This window comes from Lagopus leucura, unplaced genomic scaffold (genome assembly GCF_019238085.1).
Source record: "Lagopus leucura isolate 7727_CA_CO unplaced genomic scaffold, USGS_WTPT01 Super-Scaffold_73, whole genome shotgun sequence".
NCBI classification, from domain to species: domain Eukaryota; kingdom Metazoa; phylum Chordata; class Aves; order Galliformes; family Phasianidae; genus Lagopus; species Lagopus leucura.
In genome coordinates, this window is record NW_024962252.1 from 76,671,820 (window position 1) to 76,694,662 (window position 22,843).

The 22,843-nt window shown below is 42.2% G+C and overlaps 1 protein-coding gene across 3 annotated transcripts in view; it reads right to left on the bottom strand.

Moving 5' to 3' along the window:
* Positions 1 to 22,827, bottom strand: part of TTC7A (tetratricopeptide repeat domain 7A) — a 162,214-nt gene extending 139,387 nt beyond the window's left edge. The window contains exons 1-5 of one of the 3 annotated variants that reach the window (XM_042892070.1): positions 22,796 to 22,827; positions 21,636 to 21,799; positions 19,946 to 20,114; positions 4,242 to 4,372; positions 2,467 to 2,588 (exon numbers count right to left, since the gene is read on the bottom strand). In XM_042892070.1, the coding sequence (XP_042748004.1) occupies positions 2,467 to 2,588; positions 4,242 to 4,372; positions 19,946 to 20,114; positions 21,636 to 21,785 (572 nt within the window). In that variant the 5' untranslated portion in view covers positions 21,786 to 21,799; positions 22,796 to 22,827. Of the gene's footprint in view, positions 1 to 2,466; positions 2,589 to 4,241; positions 4,373 to 19,184; positions 19,242 to 19,945; positions 20,115 to 21,635; positions 21,800 to 22,421; positions 22,585 to 22,795 lie in introns of those variants that run through there. The other 2 variants (XM_042892062.1, XM_042892078.1) reach the window with 2 other exon arrangements.
* Positions 22,828 to 22,843: the final 16 nt, after the last annotated feature.

Below are 22,843 nucleotides of genomic sequence, written 5' to 3' on the forward strand. Positions count from 1 at the left end.
CCTGCACTGAAAGAGGAAAGGACATCTCTGCCTCCTGGATTATTTGCTCTCCAGAGGTGGCTGTCCCCTCAGAGAGCTGTACACATCACAGTGTCTAAGAAAGGTCTGGGTTGGAAGGGAACATAAGGATCATTAAATTCAGTGTTTTACTCAGTGAGTGGTGAGGGACTGGCACAGGATGCCCAGAGAAGCTGTGGGTGCCCTATCCTTGGAGGTGTCAAGGTCAGGTAGGATGGGCCCTGACCTAATCTGACATGCCGGGTAGCAATCCTGCCAATGACAGGGAGGTTGGATCTAGATGATCCTTAAGGTCGCATCCAACCCAGCCACTGTATGACTTTATGATCCCTGATCATGTTCCAAGAGATTGCCAGCAGGAACAAAGCAGGACAGTACCATTCCTTTCCCGGATCATCTGCTGAGGGAGACACCAGCTCCCCTATAGTCCTGTTTTGTACACAGCTGCCCAGGGGAAGGGCATGCACCTCCCGGGACCTACGCACAAAATATCTGAAAAAGCCTCTTCCCTTCTCACCCTCCCACCCTTTTCCTTCACATATCCCAAAGCTGTTTATGCCCTCTTGTGGCAGAAACTGCACATTAATATACAAGCAGGTGGCACAGACACAAACAGGGGATTCCCACTTGTCTCATTTTCCTCCCTGTGGTCCTTTAATTTCACTGGCTTTTGCTTCTGATTTGCACTGCAAGAGGTGCCAAACGAACTGGGCTTTGTTCTTGTCACAGCCATGTCAGTTCCACGGCAGTAATGAGGCTGTTTTTTCATCATGAGACAGCTACAGAGAACATTTTGCTGCTATTGCAGCGATTCAGCATGTAATCAAAGTGGTGCTTAATTCACACATGTATTTTGATTCCCAACTGTTTTCCTGTAGAGTTGTTTTTGTTTTTTTTTTTCTTTTTTAAAAGGCTGTCATTATAATAACGTGGAAAGAGAGCAACCAGGGCTCACAGTAATAGCTAAAACAACCCACTGGATATATTGAAGTGATGAAGATTTAATTTCAAATGTTGCTGAATAAATGAACATGAGCGAGTTTGTTATTCAAAAGGTGCCTAGAGGACATCAGTGCCATATGTTCTAAATGAGATTTTATTTTATTACATAGTTAATGAGTTTACTGGCAAGATCTGAGCTTTTTGTTTGCTACCAAAATGGCAAAGGGCCAGTAAAGCCCACTCTTTGAGCAACAGATGGTCAACCTCCATCTCTCATGGGAAAACCACACGTGTATCCTGTATCACTGGGACTACATCTTGCACCTGGAACCTTGTACTTCTTACAAATAAACTTGCAGGCAGTTGGCTAAAGGGGTCATTTCACAACACCTGGTCTTTATGAATAAAGCCTCTGGGTTAAATAAGGCTTACCTCAAGGCACCCTGCATGGACATGCTATAGTAAGTACAACTGCACTGTACGCGAAGGCTTTTAACCCTGGCTACAAATAAAATAATAGAGAACATCAAGCATATTCATCGATGCGTTTAAATCATTACTGGGGAAAAAAAAAGAAAAAAACAAACTGAACTGGAGCAGTCCTTCCTCCAACAACAGAAACAAAATTTGTTTGGTTTCTTTTTATACAGAAGAATTTAAAACGATCTTTGCTGTGATTTTTTTTCTCATTTTCCTCTTTTCTGTCTCGCCATATTTCATTCAGAAGGAAAAAGGAGTAAAGAAAAGCAGAGAAAACATCTTTGGGTGTGAAGATTATAAAACCCACCAAAATGAAATACTTTCAAAGATGGTTTGCTTAAAGAAGTTTACAAAACTTTGACCAATTATATTCTACAGAACAGTGAGAAATTCATTATCTGATTCCTTAAGAACAAAAGCGATACTTTGCTGCAAGCACAGGACTAGGGAAGGATGAACTCGTGTAAGTATTGTTTACACATGATAAAAGGACATTCTCCCCACACAGCAATCTCTCCATCAGCTAAATAGATTTGAAGATACTGCCCGTTTTAGGGGCTGCTGTGCTCTCACCAATGGCCTTTGAAAGATGACGTTCTTTCTAGTTAAAGCACACAGATTCGGAGGTTTGATCAAGACATTCAAGAACTTCAATAACTAAAAGAAAACAACCCTTAAGACTTCACTGAGCTCTACACCAGGCCTTGGGGCTGAATATTCAAAAAGAACTCAGCAGTATTTACATTCCACACGCTCTCTATGGTCAGACTCCTCATCTCCACAGGGAACAGAGCTGAGTCAAGACAATAAAATAGTCGAACCCCACCCTACTTGTGAGTCTGGGCTTAGGATGAGCGGGAAAGGCAGATGGGAGGGGTAGGATATGAGAAAACTTGAAGCAAATCAACAGCAGCAAAAAAAAGTCACAACAGAACACATGAAGACATAAGTCTCATCCGTTCTGAGACAAAATATGCGGTATTTTTTATTTTTTATCTATTTCTACTAACATCTGCATCCACCTACCCTTTTTTTAAATGAGTCACGTAGGCACTCTGTAGAGCTGCTTCCAGGAAGTAGGACAGTTCAAACTCAGAGTATGTTGTGTTGCTGCCCTTCATATTCCTTGAATGTGTGTTGTTTAAAGTCTGTGAGGAAAGAAACCAGTGGGATTACAGACCCCTCTTTGAATTAGTCACTTTCCCACAAGATACCAAAAATAAAATGTTAGCTTCTGTCATCAGATTCCTCTTCAGGTTACTTAAAAACCTACCTTCATAAGGTATTCTATTCTATTCAAAAAACCTTCCAAAGACAACTTTAAAATAAACTATACAGTGACTTCTGTGAAATATTCCGTGAGCTTTGAAACCCAGCATCTGCTACTTTCCATTCTAATAAAACAGAAGGCTCCATATCAATACCAAGGCCTTCAGAAGTACAACTCCGACCAACAGAGCCAGCATCTTGCATAGAAATAGAAACACAACGTTTAAGTGGGGATACCTAGCTTAACATGACAAATGTTTGTAAGGGTTAGTAACCTACAAGGAGTCTTGATGGCAGAATTGCAGCATTTCCTCTTTGAGTTTTCTTGCTTTGGCTTCCTTAGAAGCTCTACCTTCCAGATCAGCTAAACAGACAGCTTTCACTGCTAGAAATTGCACTGTGTATACTCTCCAAAGTAGTATTTTATTTCCAGGAATGAAAAGGATCTATGGACTCTGAGTGAATCAGGAATCCTCCATCCTTCTGAGTCTAGATGATGAACAAATTATCGTTCAAACTTTTTCCCTTCTTGGTGGACACAAGCTTTCAGTGCCTAGCACTGCAGGAAGTGGTCCTCTTGCAAGGAAAAGGCTACACTTCATTTTAAATAAAAAGGTAATTGAGCTTTTTCTTGCAAAGAAACAGACCAAACAATTTGTTAGCTGGCTACTTACTGAATTTTTGTGTGTGGTTTAAGCTTATTTTTCTTGTTTTAACACAACTGAAAACAAAACCAGCAGCCTTGCTGCTGAGAGGAGGATAAATATCTGGTCAGAAGGTCTAAGGCTGTAAAGAATAACAGATAATGTCCATTGCCTCACTGATGCTCATGTCAAGCACAGTGTGTGGCAGAGGACAGAGCGTGAAAACTTATGGTGTGTCCCTGTTAAATGCTGCTAGGCAAAGTTACAGAGATAGACATACCTAAGCATGTACCCAGCAAGGAACTGGCACGTACTACAGCTCAGCACAGAGCTGAGTACTCATCTTACTCAGCATCCTTAGCCAACATCAGGTTGAGCAGTTACTTGTTATTGATCCAGGTTCCTCCACTTTTACCTGGAAATGGCAAAGCTTTGGCAGCTAAGGTGCTATGATCAAGCCAAAAGGTAACTTCTAGCTTGTTAGGGATCTCAATATCCAGTACTGTGTATCATACAAATGGCAGATACATTAAATGTCTAGGGCTCCTCCATGGTAGCAGTTGCTCCATAAAGTCTGTAATCCTTCTTAGTAAGAGCTGAACTTGAGATAAGGATCTGAGCGTACCAAATATTCAGTACTTTACTGCAGGCAAAACTGGTTTCTACATTTTCAAAAGAAACTGGCAGAGACCAGACAAACAGCTGTTTTGCAACTGCTTATACTAAAAAACTCAGCCTGCAGAAATGCTAAGACACCTGGCTCCTTCAGACTTGTTCTCATTCACTTCATTATCTATAATTGCTTGACGTTTTCACCACCACTCCGCAGCCAAAATTCCTGGATGTTCTACTCAAGTCACCAGGCAACACCCTGAGCACATTTCTTACCTTTTCTAGCTCCTGCAGGTACACTTGAGCAATGACACATGCAGTTTCAAAGCAAGTCATGACTTCTTCCTCCCTTTCGCACAGGCGAGCACGTGAGGCTATTGAGTTGGTTGAGCGCTCCAGAGACAGACCTGTAAAATAGCAACACCTTCTTTAACTGGAGTCCACTAAGAGCAACACAGCCATGTTATACTTCCATTTACTGTCTGACCACAACGTTTTTCCATATGTAGATTTCCCCATAGTTTTAGTGGCTTTTAGGAAAAAATCCCAAGAAAACAAAATTCTTACACATGCAAGGCATTTTTGTCATGCTGCTCTAACATGGTACCACTGCATGCTTCTACAGCACCTTTCAAACATTTTATGAAGAAAGGACACACAAATCCTCTGTCAGGGAAGAGCAAGTAGAGAAATTATGGCCTATATTTCCAAAGATGGCTATAGATTTTGGGTGATTCAATATAAATGCTATTTCAGAAACGACCTAGCAACGGATGTGAGGATTTCTGAGCATCCACTGTTCCAAGTGAAGCTTTCAATAGCTGCAGTTTTAAGGAAGACACTTGGAGAAAGACAACAATACAGAACTGGAAGACCTGAAGCCTTTTGTGGAAAATCTAAGCACTCACAAATTGCACATGGACACACTGAGAGTTCTTGGAAAAGCACAAGAAAACTACAAAGTCACCCTCTATTCCAAAGAGAAGAAAAAAACCCCAACCCACATTTGTTTTTTGTACCATAGAAACATTATCATTAGGTCCTTTAACAATCATACAGCACATAAAAAGAGACCCATAGCTGCTGTCCCTACACAAAAATCCCTTATCCAGTCCTTGCCTGACCTCCCACTGCTATATCCTTTATTTCCCTAAATCCCTTTGGAGAGGCTATATATATGCAGACTGATTTTATTCTGATCTATATAGATTCTTATACCCCACAACGCTGCTTGGAAACCTGGGTCTTTTACATCAAACAACTGCACAGATGCCCAGTAGTCCACAAAGGTTACAGATTGTTTAGTATGCATTTCCCAGAAAATTTTGTATATAACAACACTCCAATACTAATGAAAAGCTTGTAAGATGTAATACAAAACCCTAACCTTCCTGACACAGGTCAAAAGGATGAGCTGTTTGGACAGGCTCTCCAGGGAAGCAATGAGGACCACCATAGCATATGCCAAAAGAATTTGCCCCATGTGAAGAGCTGCAGCTCAAACCAGGAACCACACCTTTCTTGTACATAATCCAGGGCACCCCACAGAGCTCACCTTAGGACTCCATGGCAAAGGGGAGCCAGGCTACTCCTTGATGAACAATGTGTAGAAGCACTCATTCTAGAGGAGTCTGAGACTCCTAGACGTTCTTAGCTTTGTTTATTTTTCACATTCAAAGTTTCTATTTTGTCCCCTTGGTAACTGTGCTAGGAGTTTCCCTGTCTCAAGCTCTGCCTTTGAGGCAAACACGAGCAGTTACTTCAGTGGAAGAAGCCCCACACAGAATCATAGAGTCACTCAGGTTGGAAAAGACCTTAAAGATCATTGAGTCCAACCATGACCTAACCATGCTACCCTAACCAACAAGCCTCCGCTAAATCATGTCCCTGAGCACCACATCCAAATGGTTTTTAAACACATCCAGGGATGGTGATTCAACTGCCTCCTCTGGGAGCCCATTCCAGTGCTTAAACAACCCTTTCCGTAGAGAAGTTTTTCCTGATATCCAACCTAAACTTACCCTGGTGCAATTTGAGGCCATTTCCCCTCGTCCTGTCACCTGTCACCAGTGAGAAGAGACCAACCCCGCTCTCACTGTGAGCACCTCTCAGATGTTGGAAGAGAGCAACAAGGTCTCTCAGCCTCCTTTTCCCCAGACTGAACAGCCCCAGTTCCTTCAGCCTCTCCTCCTAGGGCATATTCTCCAAGTCCTTCACCAGCCTTGTTGCCCTTCTTTGGAGCTGCTCCAGCACCTCAATGTCCTTTTAGGGGGTGGCTCCCCACTGCCCTGTCCCAGATCAAAGATCCATGACACACACCCCCCAGGACCCACCAAGGAGAAGCACATGTGAGTATCCTACACCCTTGAAAATCCTGGGGACAATTATCTTGCTGCTTATCACTAACAACCATTCTGTGTTGCCTCCTTTCTACTGACATCCATCTTGCATAGGAGAAAATCCAACAGATTTTGTCCTCCAATCCACTTTTAAAGCCTCTGGCTTTATGTCAAGATTTTTTCCGTACTATTTCAAAGTTTCTCTTCACTCTGTTTCTACATACTAAGAGGGAAAAAAGGATGTTAAGTCAATACTCAAGAGAAAACATCCAGTGGTAAAGCTATATCGACTTACAAATATTACTCTCAGATCTGACTCAACTCACCTCTGAATTTCGAGCCATCCACCTTATCCAAAAATAAAACCAACAAAGTGTTGCATTTCAGAGTCACCACTCTGATCAGGATGCTGCAAGAGCCACCCGAGCACCGTCTGTGTGGGGGCAGCTATCGTGGGAGATGTCACACACAGAACAGGCTGACAAAAACCATTTCCATACCAGCTGCCACACACTGCAAGGAGCGACTATCTTTAAGCTCTGATGTGGGGGAGGAAAGCAAGCAGCCTTTGCCAGCACCAAGCGACAACAAACAAACCCATCCGCACAGCCACACAAACAGAGGTGGAGCAGAACAAAGATGGGGGTACCAACGTTTCCAAAAAGAATTCTTGCTACAAGTAATCACAGAGCAATGTATAACATACTGAAAGGAGACAGTATGCTACACTGCGCACATTTTTCCACTTGCGAAGGGCAAAAAGGAATGACCCACATGATGTGAAATTAGTCACAGCGCTTCCTGCTCATACTGTATGTGCTGACCTGATGCTATCAGAGCATAAGATTTTCTGCAGAATCTGAACCAGATTCACCACAGAAATACAAGAAAAATCAGAGCAGGCAGGCAGCAAAAGCAGCAGACAAAGATGAAGGACAAATTTCCTACTCTGCAGCCGTCCATTCGGCTCTCACAGTGCAAAGTCCCAAGAATTACAGATTTGCTTGAGGTGCAGCTCCGTGTGGATAGCTCTGTTTAAATAGCCACCAGCCCTCACAGCACAAATTCCACTAACTATTCTCCATTCTCCAGTTATCAGCAAAGACAATCCTTTGCAGAATTCCATGCATTTTTAATTCAACTCAATTCCCCAGAAGACACAGGAGACCACTAAATGCGTGGTACGTGTCACACTGGACTTAGCAAAGCATAGCTCCTACTGAGACTGAATTCACTTCTGGGCAAAGCATAAAGCTACATGCTTTCTGGATAGCTGGTTAAGGAATTTTTTAAAACCTGTTACTTTAAGACAACACCAACTTATAACTCACCTATACCACGATTTTCCTCATACAAATCAGATGCCCAGATTTAAGTAAACAAATATACACAAATACATATTACATAAACATTTTACATACAGAAGATACCACTCTCTAATGGATTTGGCTCAAGTTAAAGAAAGACCTTTCATAAAAAAAATAAACTCCTTCTACCTACTTTAGAGACAGCAGCTTTCTATGTATAGGAGCACTACTTTTCTTTCTTGAATAAAGGAAAGGCTTCCATCCACTTCCGTTATTTCTCCAAAAAATCATCTCTGGCTCTTTATCTCTCTAATTTTTACTTGCTCTTCTGCCATTCTAAAGTAATTTGCATTTATGCCAGAAAAGAAACATACCATAAGGACATAAGAGTTGTCACAGACTGAAGAAATTCCTTCCTGAAGTTGAAATGCACTGCTTTCATTCATGAAAACCTGAGTGGGGACATTTTAGGAAGGTTTATTTCCAGCTTCATCTCATCCAGTCCTTCCCAAAGGAAGAAAACATGTCATGTGGTTCCTACGCTCTGAAGTGACGTTATGAAAAGAACTGGAAAACACACGTGCAAACTGACATAAGAGATCACAGCAAAATTCAGGTTGGATGGGGTCCTGGGAGGTTTATAGCCCGACTTGCTGCTTGAAGAATGGTCAGCACAGCCTCATCAGGGCTTTACCCAGGCAGGTCTTCAAGTCTCTGTGAATAGATGGAGATTGCACAGCTGCTAGGGAGAAGAGCAGGCTAAGGTAGCCTGCTTCTTCCAATTCATAAACTAGTTCCTCACATAGCAGTATTACTCCTACTAATTAGGAGGGATATATCAGTCTAATCACAGTTCTCATCATTTTCATTCTAACATAGGCTTCCATGTGGCCTGGTGTTATGTCTGTGTCAAGCACATTGATAGGAACTCAAAAAAGAGCTTAGGGTAGACTTGTAACTCTGTCAAAAGCATCAGTTCCAGCCTGCAACTCAAGACATACCTATGCTCACAGCCACACAGACAGGCTACCCCGGGCCAGAAGCCAGAGCTGCTAAGCTGAGGACATGCAGTGATGTTACTACAGGGACATAAATAATTTGTCCCAAGGTAAGCCAGGGTGTCAACCACAGCACAGCAGCTGCACACCCTCAATCCCACAGCCCTTCCAGCACAGGATGTCTTCTGCTGGGCACTTGCAGCCACTTCAGCACAGTTCTAGCAAGTCAGCCCACGCCAAAACAAGACCAGCTCCTGAAACACATACACACACATGAACTAAAATTCAAAGATGCACCAAACACTCTTTCAAAGACAGTAGAATTAAAAGGCACAACCAAACCCTTGTAGAATTGGTATTATGGCCATCCTCCCCCACTGTCAGCCAAGAGGCCAACTTTACAGCACAGCTCTCAACCAAGCAATCACATTATGATGTCTTGGAAAGCAAAAAGCCCAAACTTCAACAAGACAATGAAGCAGTCTGGATTGGCTTGACAAAAGCAAGACGCAGTGTTATGTATTATTTCTGCCACAACTCACAGCAGCTTGAATAATTCACACCAGGGGTCTTGACTTATCCTCCCAGCAACTGGCCTATCAGTTTAATTGCATTTTCTTGCAATGCAAACACAAGTGGAGCAGGAAAGGCCTAGAAGCCCTGGATTTTAAATATATCCATATATTTATATTACATTTTGTGAAAGGGCAGGAGGAAAGAGGTTTTGTTTTGCAAGAATGCTGCACAAGCTTCTTGTGCTATTGCTTCAAATTACTGCCACACAAAAGTCTTGCATCTTACAGCAAGTGCAGAAAACTCATGACCTCAGCTGAAACCCTCCAAAGACATTTTAATCCACAACATGGAAAATGAAACAGGGAAACTGCCTCTGCAAGGCTGCTTAGCTGCACCAAAGCAGAACACAACACCTACTCCCAGACATTCAACTTTTGGATGCAATAACCTAATCTTAACACTGTTACGCTCATTTTGCAAAGGAGAACATTATCTGCTTAGACTTGCACCTACAGCTCTAGCTGATCTCTAAAACCAGGAAACCTTCCTGATTGAGCACACGTGTAGCCAGGGGATGGCAAGCACTGCTGTGAGAAGCCACTTCAGTCACCTCCCCCTGACCAGCTCCACATCGGCTCTGCACGCCTCCCTGCAATGCAAAAGTCAGCCACCTCAATCCAAGGACATCTGTTTTCCTGAGCATATCAAGATGTGACGCCTGCAGGCTGGTTGTTCTACAGCTTCACAGCAGATCTTTGAACCTGGACTTTAAACAACAACAAAGCAGTCTCCATCTTTTTGATCATACATCCTTATTCTACTGAGCAAGCATTTCCAATAAGTACTTTCATAAATAATACACAGACTTCTAAACTAATATAATGTGCATGTTATAAAACCTACTAAAATATAATTTGAAGAATGAGATCAAGGAAAACTACAAATATTTTTCAATTTCATTAACAGTACAAAATATTTTTTGCGTCATTAGAAAAACAGGAATTTTATTTTTAGAGAGATCCATGTGATGGATTGTGGTTCTGCACTTTTTTTGGCAAAAAAAAATCTTTGGTTTACACTGATACAGTGATTGAAAGGTTCGGTTCTTGGGTTTAATTTCATACTCAGTTTTAATGGCTGCCATAGCTGACAAAGGCACGCAGACCCAAAGAGAAGTAGTGCACTGTAGGCTGCACCGACTACATTTCTTTTAATTTTAAATTCACCTTGTATATTTCCCTCTTTCCTGTTGGTCATAAACAGTGTTAACAATAAATGGGTTCAAAACCCACCAAAATTCATTATTTGGACAATTTTTAAATGGGTTAGAAGTTTGTGTATAGGTAAGAGTTTTTGTAGGTAGCATATTCAGCAACTGCAACAAAAAAATAGTGACGATCAAATAATGATGGAAACATTTGCCAACATCTGCTGTAAAAACAGCTTCAGTCGCTTCCTCATCATTAAAACATCACCTCTACCTTGAAAGGACAGATAAAACATGTTGGGTTTTTGTTTTTTTTTTTAAAAACATGCTCGGCAGCATGCTACTGACAGCCATCTGTCATCACAGAAAAGGTGAGCAAATTTGGAGCGCTCATCTTTTGTTAAACATTTTTAAGTTCAACAGCTCTTTTAAGCACTTTGTCCACAAGAAAACCAGTGAGGCTGTGAGTGAAAGATGCTTCTGCTCACTTCCCCCCGCTTCACAGAGTAGTGCAATAATTCTACTGTTCAAAGGTTTTGTGTTTACAAAACTACCAAACTGTTAACACCTTGGATCACTCTGTGCACCTCCTGGTTTCTCTTCTTTCTACAAAATCTTACCTACAACTGATAACAAATTTCTTGTGATGCCACTTCTGCAGCCTTATCCTAGAAACCACTTTTTCATTAACAGCAAAGAGGGCTCCAAAAGCTGTTACACATGCACGGTTTTTTTTTCAGAAACATTGCTTTTATTAAGGAAATCATTTACACCTTACAGTATACTCTCCAGTGTTTTTCCTTCAGTGGCTTGTTTGTAACACTTCTTCCTTCAAATCTCAAGCAAAGTATTTATTTGCTAACAAAGGAATACATTTTAGCTTGTGAAAGTATTGTCTTCCACGTATCATTTCAGCCATTTACCACAGCCGGAAAAACAAGTGCTTCCACAACAGTATGCGGTTTGGCCCTTCTGCTATTGAGAAAGAAATCCTAAAAGAGGCTGCTAAAAATGTATTGTGAGATTCAGTTCAATTTTTTAGTTACTGAATTGAATGTTGCTGGACTTCTAGCATCACTGGTGTGACCTAATTACAAAGGTAAAAGCAAGGACTGCGGAATGTGACTAATGAAAGGCTCATACTAATACAAGTGTCAGCTCCACCATTTTCTTACTGCTCACTTCTGCGTGCATTATCAGCAATCCACAACATCTTGATGGAAATCTTCAAGGTACAAGGGCTACTCCAAAAGTAATGCCTCTATTATATGATGTTGGCCCATGACACCAGAGGCAGGTGTTAGTGATAGGCAGTAGAGATTGAACATTCCTGCCACTATTCCACTACATGTTGTTGCTGTATGTCAGATGGCAGCAGAAGGGCAGTCTCACGCAATGGTGTCTGACATGGAAGTGCAGATGAAGCAAAGGAGTGTCTGAATTCCTCCATGCAGACAAATGGCACTCATTGCCATTCATCAATATTTGCTGAAGCTTTGTGGAGACCAAACAAGGCACGCAAGCACACTGAGGTAGTGAGTGATGTGTTTAAGAAACGATGCCATCATAGCAGCTGTGAAACAGTGGATCACCTTCATGGATGCAGATTTTCATGAACTCTTGTTTATTGCTGGAAAAATGAGAATCTAATGGTGGCAACTACACTGAAAAATAGCACTCTGCAGCTGAGAATTTGCTGTACCAGACAGTGCTATTGTGTTCTCTGCATCTGTTCCAGTTTCCACAAAAATAAATAAAAGGCATTGCCTTCAGAGCAACCTACGTATTTTCTTAATGAACCCCAATGGAGCATTTGTACATCCCTGGTTTGTACCAGGACACCTCCACTCTATGATACATCTGACTGCAATAAAGGAGATAGCACTGCTGGACTACAGCAAACAGGTGAGAGCAGCATTCTCTCACAACTTGCTGACTTGGTCAACATCATCCACATACTTTCACAGACAAAGAACTACATTTGTCTCTAGTCTAAATGCAGCAGGCAAAAGTGGAGAAGCAGAAAAGCCAAGCGGACGGGACACAACAGAGTGTGGTTGCACTGATGATCTAGCACCGGGATGTACTGTTTGGGCTCACTGCATCACTGCCAGGCAGCAGCACCAGTGAGAAAGTTCTTGTGTAAAACTGCAGTCACTGAATCAGAGTACACTTCAATATGCCCCTGGAGGTGTTCAAAGCCAGGTTGGATGGGGCCCCGGGCAGCCTGGTCTAGTATTAAACGGGGAAGTTGGTGGCCCTGCTTGTTGCAGGGGCATTGGAGATTCAGGATCCTTGAGGTCCCTTCCAACCCAGGCCACTCTGTGATTCTGTGATGTACTTTTGGAGCAGAAGAGGAAAAAAAAGGGACTACAACTTAACAAATCACCTGCATCTACAAAGCAGAGCTTTTGCCTATCAGACAGCTACCCTGATGTCAGCACAAATAAACTACATGCTCCCTGTCTAGTTGACATAATTGTAGGCAGTCGCTTTGAAGCATACATGAGGTACAGAACAAAGTCTCTTCCTCTGATGTGCATCAGCATTTAAAAGAGATAGTTTTTGTTAAGCAAAAGCGCAAACAAGCTCTGCAAACAAAATGCCTTATTCTCAGTTAGGCAGTTCTCAGCATTAGACTACACAACACATTCTTGCATTAACCAGCAATGCCATCTGCAAAGCTGCCAGGCTCCAGAGCAATGAATGGGGGTCCCAGCTATGTCAAAATATGTTCAGATAACAGCTTTCCTGGTCTAAACTGGATTAGAGTAGAAAATGTTTAGAATCCCTCAAGTAAAAGCCTACAGTAAGCAGGCCACGCTGACAATTGTGCCATATTGATACCAAAATGAATTGGTGTAAGCAGGGAGGGAATTCACACCCTCAGGATTTCTCCCTGCCCCTTACAGCCTATCACCCATCTTTGCTCTATGGGTACATTACAGCAAGATGCCCTCCCGTCAGCCAGAAGCAGCAATGCAGATGGGATGTACGTAAGGCGAGAGGCAGTGGCGGAAGGACAGAGGAAGAGCTGGATTCTCCCTTTGTACCACAGCAAAACTGTAAGTGTTCCTTACAGTCATAGGGCTAACAAACTGTAATGCAGGAATGGATCATCTTTATCCTGACACAGGCAATTACAACATGCTTTTACTTTCCCTTATTACTGCCCAGAAAGGACAAGGAAAATGATTTATCTGAACATGGAAAAGTGTCATCACCCTTCCAATAATCCTCTTCTACATTTGTCTTACTTGTCAAGACAAGTCATATCCTTACACAGCACAAAGGAGAGGATGTAGGAAACTTACGCTCTACAGAAAAGTTATTCTTGGATAACTTGAACTCTTATGATCAGCCAATGGAACAATACCAGGCACAGAAATACACAGTCATAAGGATAGATGTGATGGTTGCGTGTTTTTTTGGCATCAAACAGTCAGGACAGCATTCTAAATGCTAGTCTGGGAAAGGAGAATGTGACTTGCAAGCTTCTATGTCCTCAGAAAAAAGGACAAACTGAGAAAGTATACAATTAGCCTGCAACATGTTTGTAAACTGTCACCTGGACGAAACGTGTTTCTAGCAAAAAGAAATTGGAAGTGTGAATTCACTTTGAAAGGAGGATAACAAAATAGATTATGACTCTGCAAAACTACACAGCATTTCTAAACTCAGCTTATCTGCACTTGCAACTGTTTAAACTGCTGGTTCTTGAAATTACTTCAGTCACTGTTCCAGCACACTCACTAGTTTGGGTATTGCCATCTTATACAACAAAGACCAAGTACATAGAAATGCCACACCACTAAAGTTAACTAGAAATTCAGGTTTTGGAAGGACTTTCCTTAGAAGTATGACTGTTTGAGTTAAGCCCACAACATGAACTATTTAATCATTTGAACAAAATTTATCTTCACAGCATGCAATGGGCAGCATTAAGTAAAAAAAAGAAAGCAAACTGAAGATAGAATTTGATGAAATGCTGAAATTAGTCTTGAAAATAAAGGCTCTCTTCCATGAGGCAAAGGAAAAAAAAAAAAAAAAGAAAATATTAACTGAAAATATTTTCTTAAGCTATTTAATGAGCAAGAAAAAAGTAGATTTATCATTACTTAGCTTTGCAATAAGATATTTGTAAATGGACATTTTATTCTAGTTTCCAAACAAATGCAGCTGAATACAAATTTCACCTAGAGAATTAGTCACGCTGTAGAAAACAGTATTAAAAAATAATGAATGACATGCAAATGTAAAGGACTTCCCTGAAGCATATGAACGAATAGGTGAAGTACCTTCTGATTAGGTAGAATGAAAGATGATGATAATACCACAGCTATGTTTAGTGGATGCAAACCCACATTTTTAATACTTCTCAAACCAACAAGAAATACGAAGAAGCAAAAAGGAAGTTTAAAATAGATGATTAAAAAAAAATGAGGCACAAACTGATCCATCCACAAGTCATGCTAAAACCAAGTTAGTTTTCAAATGATCTGACTAGAAGTTCTATCTTTCTTTTTATTATTTCTTAAAAGATTTGCTTCTCTGCATACTTGTGATACCACCATTGGTATCACCATTGTGATACCATCCACAGCACTGTTATAACCTGCCAGCAGTCAGTTCCGGTTTTATAAATCTGAGATTGAGATTTTACATGGAGAGAAAGCAGAAAAATATCCTTTCAAGCAATACTGACCTCACCTTGGAAGTTTTAAAAGACACAACCTCACAAGAAACGTGAAAGTGTGAGACCAGTCCTAAAGGCAACTAAACAAACACAGAACTCTGAAAACCCACAGAGCTGATCTAAACCCAGAATCCCGGATGGATTTTTAAACTCTGGAAAAGCCCTCACATGCTGGGCTCAGAGCTCTGCTACCATCAGTCTAACTCACAGCTCCTGGGAAAGCTCCAAAGAACAGTGGCTGACTTGAAGCATGTGCATGGCTTGGTCTAGAAGCAGTGGCATCGTGACCTTATGGTTCTGCAGAAAGGTCACATTACTGCTCTTCAACACCTTCAAATGGCTGAAGTAGGGTGTAGGACAAAATACAGAATGTTCCAAGCCACGGGACTAAAAAAAGTTCTTATATATGTGATTTGTGGTTGACTTGTAACAAAATACAAACTCCCCAAGGCTTCTCACAGTCACAACATTTAATTATCTTTTCCACATGTTTTTTTCTGAGATTTCAAAAACGCTGAGCTCCATATTGAAACCTTTCGATACAACAGGGCTCCTTTTCTAAGGTTTTCAAATATCTCACAGCCTTTAGAAATCAACGTAGCAGAGATTCACCTCAGCATTCCTTAGCCTCCCACAAGCACATCACCCCACAGCTTCCTTCCAGCCACCACCGCCAGGCCTTCACCCCATCTGCATCAGACACCGACTGAGGAGGCCATGAGTCAGCCCAGCACTGCCAGCTTCTGACTGTACAGATTCAGACCTGGTCTCTCACACTGAGCGATCTGATACTGCTGAAATTAGCAGTAAAGACACAAATCATTAAAGGATGGACAAAGGGAAACAAAGAGGTAGCGGGACTGTTAAAGCCCTACTTCCCAGGAAAGCAGCTAGAAACTATTTGCATTCTTATTTCACCACTGATTTGCATGCAGAGATTCAAATAGGAAGTCCATCGGTGGCCTGGCATCAGCCCTGCTGGATGCAAGGAGCTCCTCCCTATGGAGTGACTCACCCCACAGCAGCTCTGGCACTGCACATCCCATCAGAAGTGCTGCAGAAGTCTCCAGAACTGCCAGTCATGACAGAGCCAAGGGCCCACATGCTGATTAAGTCCTCCCCACGCCTTCATGACTCAGGTTGGCAACAGGCTGCAAAAAAAGGCTGGGCACCATGCAGCTCCCAAACAAAAGAGGCTTCAGACCTTTTGGTGCACCACCTCCCTGCACTCACACCAAGTAGTTAGGAAACAAAAGAGGAGAGAGCACATTTCCATTGGGACTAATCCAAAAAGCCTTTAAAAAGAACAAAAAACAGCACAAGTATGCAATTCACATTACATCTTTTTCATATTTTTAATATATATACACAAAACCTACCCTAGAATAGCTTAAAATGGCTCTGACACTACAGAAAAGGACTGAGTCAACAGACAAGTTAGCTATGGGAGATCTTTTTCCTACTTCCTTTTTTCAGTTTTGCCACTGACTCACAGCATGACAGAAAGCAGCTCACTTCAGTTCTCCACAACTCCAAATTCCTATCTGAACAACCAACTTAATGAACTTCACTTGTCTACACAAAATTTATTTCAATGACACTCACTGTAAAAAGGCAAATACCCGAAGCAGCAATATCACCAGGCAAGAAATTACTCCATTCACATTTCTGCAGAGATCAGTGATGTGAGCTAGGGAATGAAAACCTCCAAACACAAAAATATAGGAACATACAACCCTCATATAGCTACAAAAACTAATTTATTTAGCCACAACTATTCCACAAATAAGGAATTTAGGTGAGCTTAAGTCCTGGCTAGAGACACTTTGCTTTGAAAAGGGTTAGGTTGTGACCAACTGTACCATAGTAGAGATCTATCCACTGGGAGCAGATGGGGATCGCTGCAGTTTCTGCAGCAAGTGCTGCCAGAGGGAAAGCAAGCCAATGGACTTAGATTTACACGTGCAGTTTTGTAGTTCTGTCTGCATATCTCAAATGGGCAACACAAGTAACGAAACCACAGTGCATCCCAAAAGAATAAGAAGCAATACACAAGCAAGTTTTATTACTCAATATGGTTTCTTGCAACTGCTTGCATCAGCAATTACCTGCCATACTGTAAACCAAGTAGAGGTTTTAAGGTGGAATTAACCTCACAGAAGAGGAGGAAGAAGGAGAGAGACAAACAACCACCCATTAACTCATAACAGAGGTTAAGTCATTGCTAAGAATCAAACTGTTGTTAGTGCTCCACTCAGTGCCCACAGGACTATGATGTGCCACTCCTCTCCCATCAATGCAGGGACTTGAGAACAGAAGCAGCAGAAGCCATCAGCTCAGATACTGAAAGAATCTTAACTTCCAACATTTATCCTGCAATTTGTTGGTAACTCAAACCCTAGTAATCATAAACAATTTCAGGAGTTCATGTGTGAACTCCATTTGCATGGAAGCCAACAGAGCAAGGCAAGCAAGGAAACTTTTCCTGCTCTTCAACTTCTACAGGTCAATTAGTAGGGCAGCAAATTTGTATCTCTTCTTACCATACCATCAAACAACCACCTGCTACCATTCTTCAGAGGTCACTCAGATTTAGCTCAGCATCCAGCCTTCAGTATTGTGGAATTCAAAAGGTGCTCTAAGAAAGCAACCTCAGTTTCACTGTCTCATGTTTCATTTCTACCCCATACTGGATTTGCACAGATCCTCTTTCTCACTGTGTTTTAGTTTGTCTCCAACATTAAAATGGTTAAGTATGAGTGCCTCTGATTTGACTATTCTTCTTGTGATCCTTCCTGCACTATCCTTGAGCACAGTGCTACCTACACAAAAAAACAAGATGGCTTCATGTTTATATTAAGTGGTAACAAGCTCAGGTGTGTTACTGGGTGAACATGGGCATTCTGGCCCCTTCCTCCCATTACAAAAGATCAGAATGAAAAATTAAGCAGGAAATTGAAGTTCCTGAAATAAAGAGAAAATAAAGATAGGGTTCTGGCTTTTTTCGATTGTTGCATTAATGATCCCTGCAGAAATGTTACCAGTGATTCTCAAGAGTGACCTTATACACTTATACAAGGTTTCAGCTTGTATAAGCTAACAGTAATTCAACCAAAGGCATTATGGATCAACAGAATTTCTACACAGACACCAAATGGAAAAAAAAAAAAAAAAAAAAGGAAGAAGTCCTTATACTAACATTTAAGTAAATTTTAAGTAATTCCAATTCATGTTCTGCTACTTATCCTGCAGCTGTAGCTTGGGCAGACACATTTTGAAAACAAAATTTAAATCCACACTTCTGTTGTCACAGTTTCCTGTGCAAGTTTCTAGCACCTGCTTCTGTAAAACTGGTGTGTCGATCACACAGAATACTGAAACCATGATCCCAGGGGTGAGCACTTTCTTCAAAGTTAGCTGGGCAAGCTCCATTCTGCTGGACTTTTTGGTCAAAAGCTCTGGTAGGATATCAAGTGATTTACTATATACCCCGATATCCAGGCTAATCTGGAAGTAATCATTATAGAGGATAAATGCTGTGAAACAGGACTGCAAAGAGGTAACTTTGCAATACTGGGAGCGCCTTATGGTTTATAAACAAACACGTGCAAAAAAAATATTTGTATTCCACACTAACCTGTTGAAAAAAAAAATTAAAGCCTGATCCTCTGAGCTAAACAACTCCACCTCCTGCATCTTCCTAAGGCAGTGTGGCCATCATCTACCACAGAAGTCTTCCAGGAGCAATGTCATTTTGTCAGCATTCATGCATACCTTGTTATACTCTCATCTCACCAAGGACCTTATCCAATTCCCAGAGTGTACCACTAGTCAGTCTCAAAAAACAAACAAAAAACCCTACAATAAATGGACTAGTAGTCACTCACTCTTCTGTACCATGCAAGCATTAGTATAAGTTACAGGTAAATTAGTCCTACTCCACAAAAGCTCATTAACAAAGCAGATTCAACCAGTGCCACAGCAAACATAACCAAAGCAAGCAAGGCAGCAAAAACAGCTTTTCAAAAAAAAAGAAAAAAAGAAAAAAAAAAAAAGGAGAATGTGTGAGTTCACAGAACACCCAATTATCATCAGCAATACTAGCAGCCCAGTCAAACAGCACGTTGGGTTGATTTGGCATCACTCTTTTACATACCAGTTGAAGGTATCTGATCATCACAGAGTTCTCATTCACCTAATTAGCTGGTGGACATGCTGAAAAGAGTAGAAAGCAGTAGATAGGTAGCAGTACTTGAGCAACATTTATAAAGAAACTGAAAGCAAATGAAGGAGAGGGCTACTGATCTTCCCCCTCCCAAATCAATATCCAACTAGAGCCTTCCTTTCACCCACTCAAAACTGAAACACACTTTCACTATCAACAGAGGCAGTTTTGATTAAAATCTCTCAGTGCAGCATTCATAGAAATAAAAAGGGAAGGAGACTCCTGTTTGTACAATAGGCCTGATTCCGTGTGATATACATTGCAAAAACATACTACCCTGATTTGAAAGCACATATTGCATTAGTCCAGAGTTTAACACTTGGTTACAATGTCCTCGTTTATTTCACAGAAATCATTAACATTTACAAGTGGATGAACTCTATGAGAAAACACAGGCCCCAATTAAGCTGAATGGTTGATTTAGATTTTCCCAAAAACACATAGCATAGGTGTGTTGCTGATTCACAGCCAACAGTTACCATATTATTTCCAACGTCAAGCTTTTTTTTTGCAAGTCAGCCAGTTTTAAAAACCATGGACTAAGACTCCATAATGCCTTTAAAATTAAGCTACACAGACCACAGCCAGTAGGATTTTCTAAAGGTACAGCACTGCCCTAATTCTGTTCCAATCTTGGAAATGTAACTTCAACCTCAACAGCATATTTCAAATATACACACGTGATCCTTTACCTTTAATAACAAAGGCTTCAGCCACCAGACGCAGCATGTACAAAGGTTCATCTTTTGTTGAGAGGTCATCAATTCCTGCTTTTGCATACATGCTGATGGCATCTCTGTAGGATCCCTCTACATAATGAAGCTTTCCAAGGATCAGCATCGTTTCGGTCATATATTTAGGCTGAAAAGGAGGTGGGGGAAAAGAGTGAATACATGGTAAATAACAGACAGCACAAATGAGGTACTCAAGAACAAACTGAGCAAAACTAAGAATGCTTTATTCTTAACCTTGCCAACTACACAGGTTGGAGTAAGAAGGATTTAAGCGTCTAGTGATTTTTGGGATAAGCTTGTGAGAGAAGCAAACCACAGATGTCAAGGACCTACTCTGAAGTAGCTGACCCTATTCTATTCATTCACCAGCCTCTGCTAACACAAAAGCTTACCAGTGTCAGAACTAGCCACATACACATAAATCCCCTGCATTGAAACTAGGGAGAAAGTGTTTAGTCAGCTACTATCCTCTCCTCCATACCTTTAACTAAAGAGCAGGAAAGCTCCCAAACTTTCTCAAGGTAGATAAAAAGAAAGCAAGTCTACCATTTTTAAGATTTGACTGGTTTCCTAAGGATTGAAAACATCCATACAAACTGATGAAGAAAAAAAAAAAATCTCAGTAAAATACTAATGTTCAGACCCTTCTTGTGCTTCAGAAAGCATGAAGTGATTCCTAACTCTTTGCCCTCCTTTTCTCAACACACTCAATCAATACAGGCCAAATCTTACATCAGTAGCTAAGTCATCTCCAAGAAAGAAACAGTAATTGCAATTCCTGAAGCCAAACCTAACACTAAGACCTGAGAAAATTCAGGGGTTCCATCTGTTACTGAGGTTGAACGCATTATGCTTCCTTCCCTAACCATATATTTTTTAAATATACTGACTTCCAAGAAGTTAACAAGGAGCACCCCTGGGACAAAAAAAACACTAAGCATGTGTGCCACAGCAAGCAATCCAAGTATAACACACACTTCAAGGATAACTAGCCCATAAGTTTCAGGACTAAAAGTAATACAAGTCTAGAACTTCAGACTTGTAATTCATAGACTTCTTAAAGCTATTTTTACAACTGTGTCTCCAAGGATGCCAGCAATTGTTGATCTTGAAACTTTCCTAAAGCTCTGCAGCTTAGCTTATGTGCAGCTACAAACCATGTACCCAGACCATGAAATAAACCTGAGGCACAATTTCACCTAACTTCTCTAGCAGAGGCTGAGAGAAATGCCAGGCTGTAATACTGGACCTGCACTACAAACTCAGACACCCAGCAGCTGCTCACAGCAGGTCTCACATCCATCAGGAGCTGCATACAGTTCCCTCAGCCCATGAGCAGCAGGAGGTCCAGCAGACAGGCTAACCCAGCAACACTGTTCTGTGGCCATGCCCCAACACTGCAGAGAGCTCTACCTCTTTCTCATCAAAAATAAACAGTATATATTTGCAGCACATCATCTGTTTGGATGCACTACATCCAACAGAAGATACTGCAAAGGGGCACTGAATTACCAGTACATCAGTAATGCCTACAAATACAGCATGATACACAGAGGGACATGATAAGGCAATGTCCTTCCTATCAGGCTAACAAGTGCATAAGAAAAGTATCAGATTAACAGGAATCACAGTGACAGAGCCCACTTACTCGCAGTTTTCCTCTGATTAAGACATTGGTCAGATGCTGCTTAGCCTCACTCAGTTTTGGCTCATTCCTCTCTGTCAGTGGAACAGAGTCCTTCAGTTTGGCAAAGTTTTCCTTCAAGCATTCTTCCAGCAAAGCTTCTGCAAGCAGCATACTCCCATAGTCCTCTGAAAGCACACATCAATCAACAAGAAACATCACTTAAGAGCTGATCACTCAAGAATGCTATTTTTATAATATAAATAGCGTTAAATTAGCAATTAAATAGTGTTAAAGAATACACCACCTTCAAGAGACAGAAATAGTAATAACCCCTAGAGACAGTAAGAAATAATGGGGGGGGGGGGGGAAAGGGGAAGAGAAGTTGCACTAACTCCGAGCTACTTGAAACCTTATGACACTTCCTTTTAACCTGAAGATCTCTCCCCGATAGGATCCTATAGCTTTGACAGCACAGTTCATTCTCGCGCTAGAGTGACACGGCTGCAAACCAACAGGTAATGCTTTCAGAGCAACCAAACCGCTGTTATGCTTAAGGGAACAAGCCAAAGTCCCAGCTCCACGCGCCACAGCCTCGCTCCTCAGCGGTTCTCCCACGGACAGGCGAGGCGCAGCCCGCGCTTCAGCCCAGACGGGATCCTCAGAAGACAGCCGGTTCGGAGCCCTGAGCCGGGGGGCTTCAGCACAGCGCTCCGCCGAGCCGAGCACAGTGACCCACGCACGGAGCGCCCCGCTCGCCCCCGAGCCCCGCCGCAGCAGGGCTCCGACCTGCTGAGCACAGAAGCTTACCCGTTTCCTCCGTGCCCCCCGCCGCCGCTTTCCGTCGGGTGCGTGCCGGCGGCAGCAGCTGCTGCTGCACCAAGAGCCGGAGCTGCCCCCAGTGCCCCTCCGCCCGGCACCGCTCAATCTCCCCCTCCAGCTTCACGTGAGACAGCGGGCCCTTAGCCGCCATCTTAGCGCGCGCGCGCCCGCCGTGTCCGGCGGCAGCCCCCGGCCTGCACGAAGCCACCCAGACACGGCGAGGCGGGGCGAGGCGGGAACAGTAAGTACGCTTCCCCTGGCGCCGTCAGGCGAGCTAGGGGCCGCCTCAATCGCGCGAACCACGCCCCTCACTGTAAGCCCCGCCCCCTCCGTAAGACCCGCCCTCGCCCCGCCCACTCTACCTGGCCGTCAGCGAACGCTCCACGTGGAATTCCAGCGGCGGTGACGTT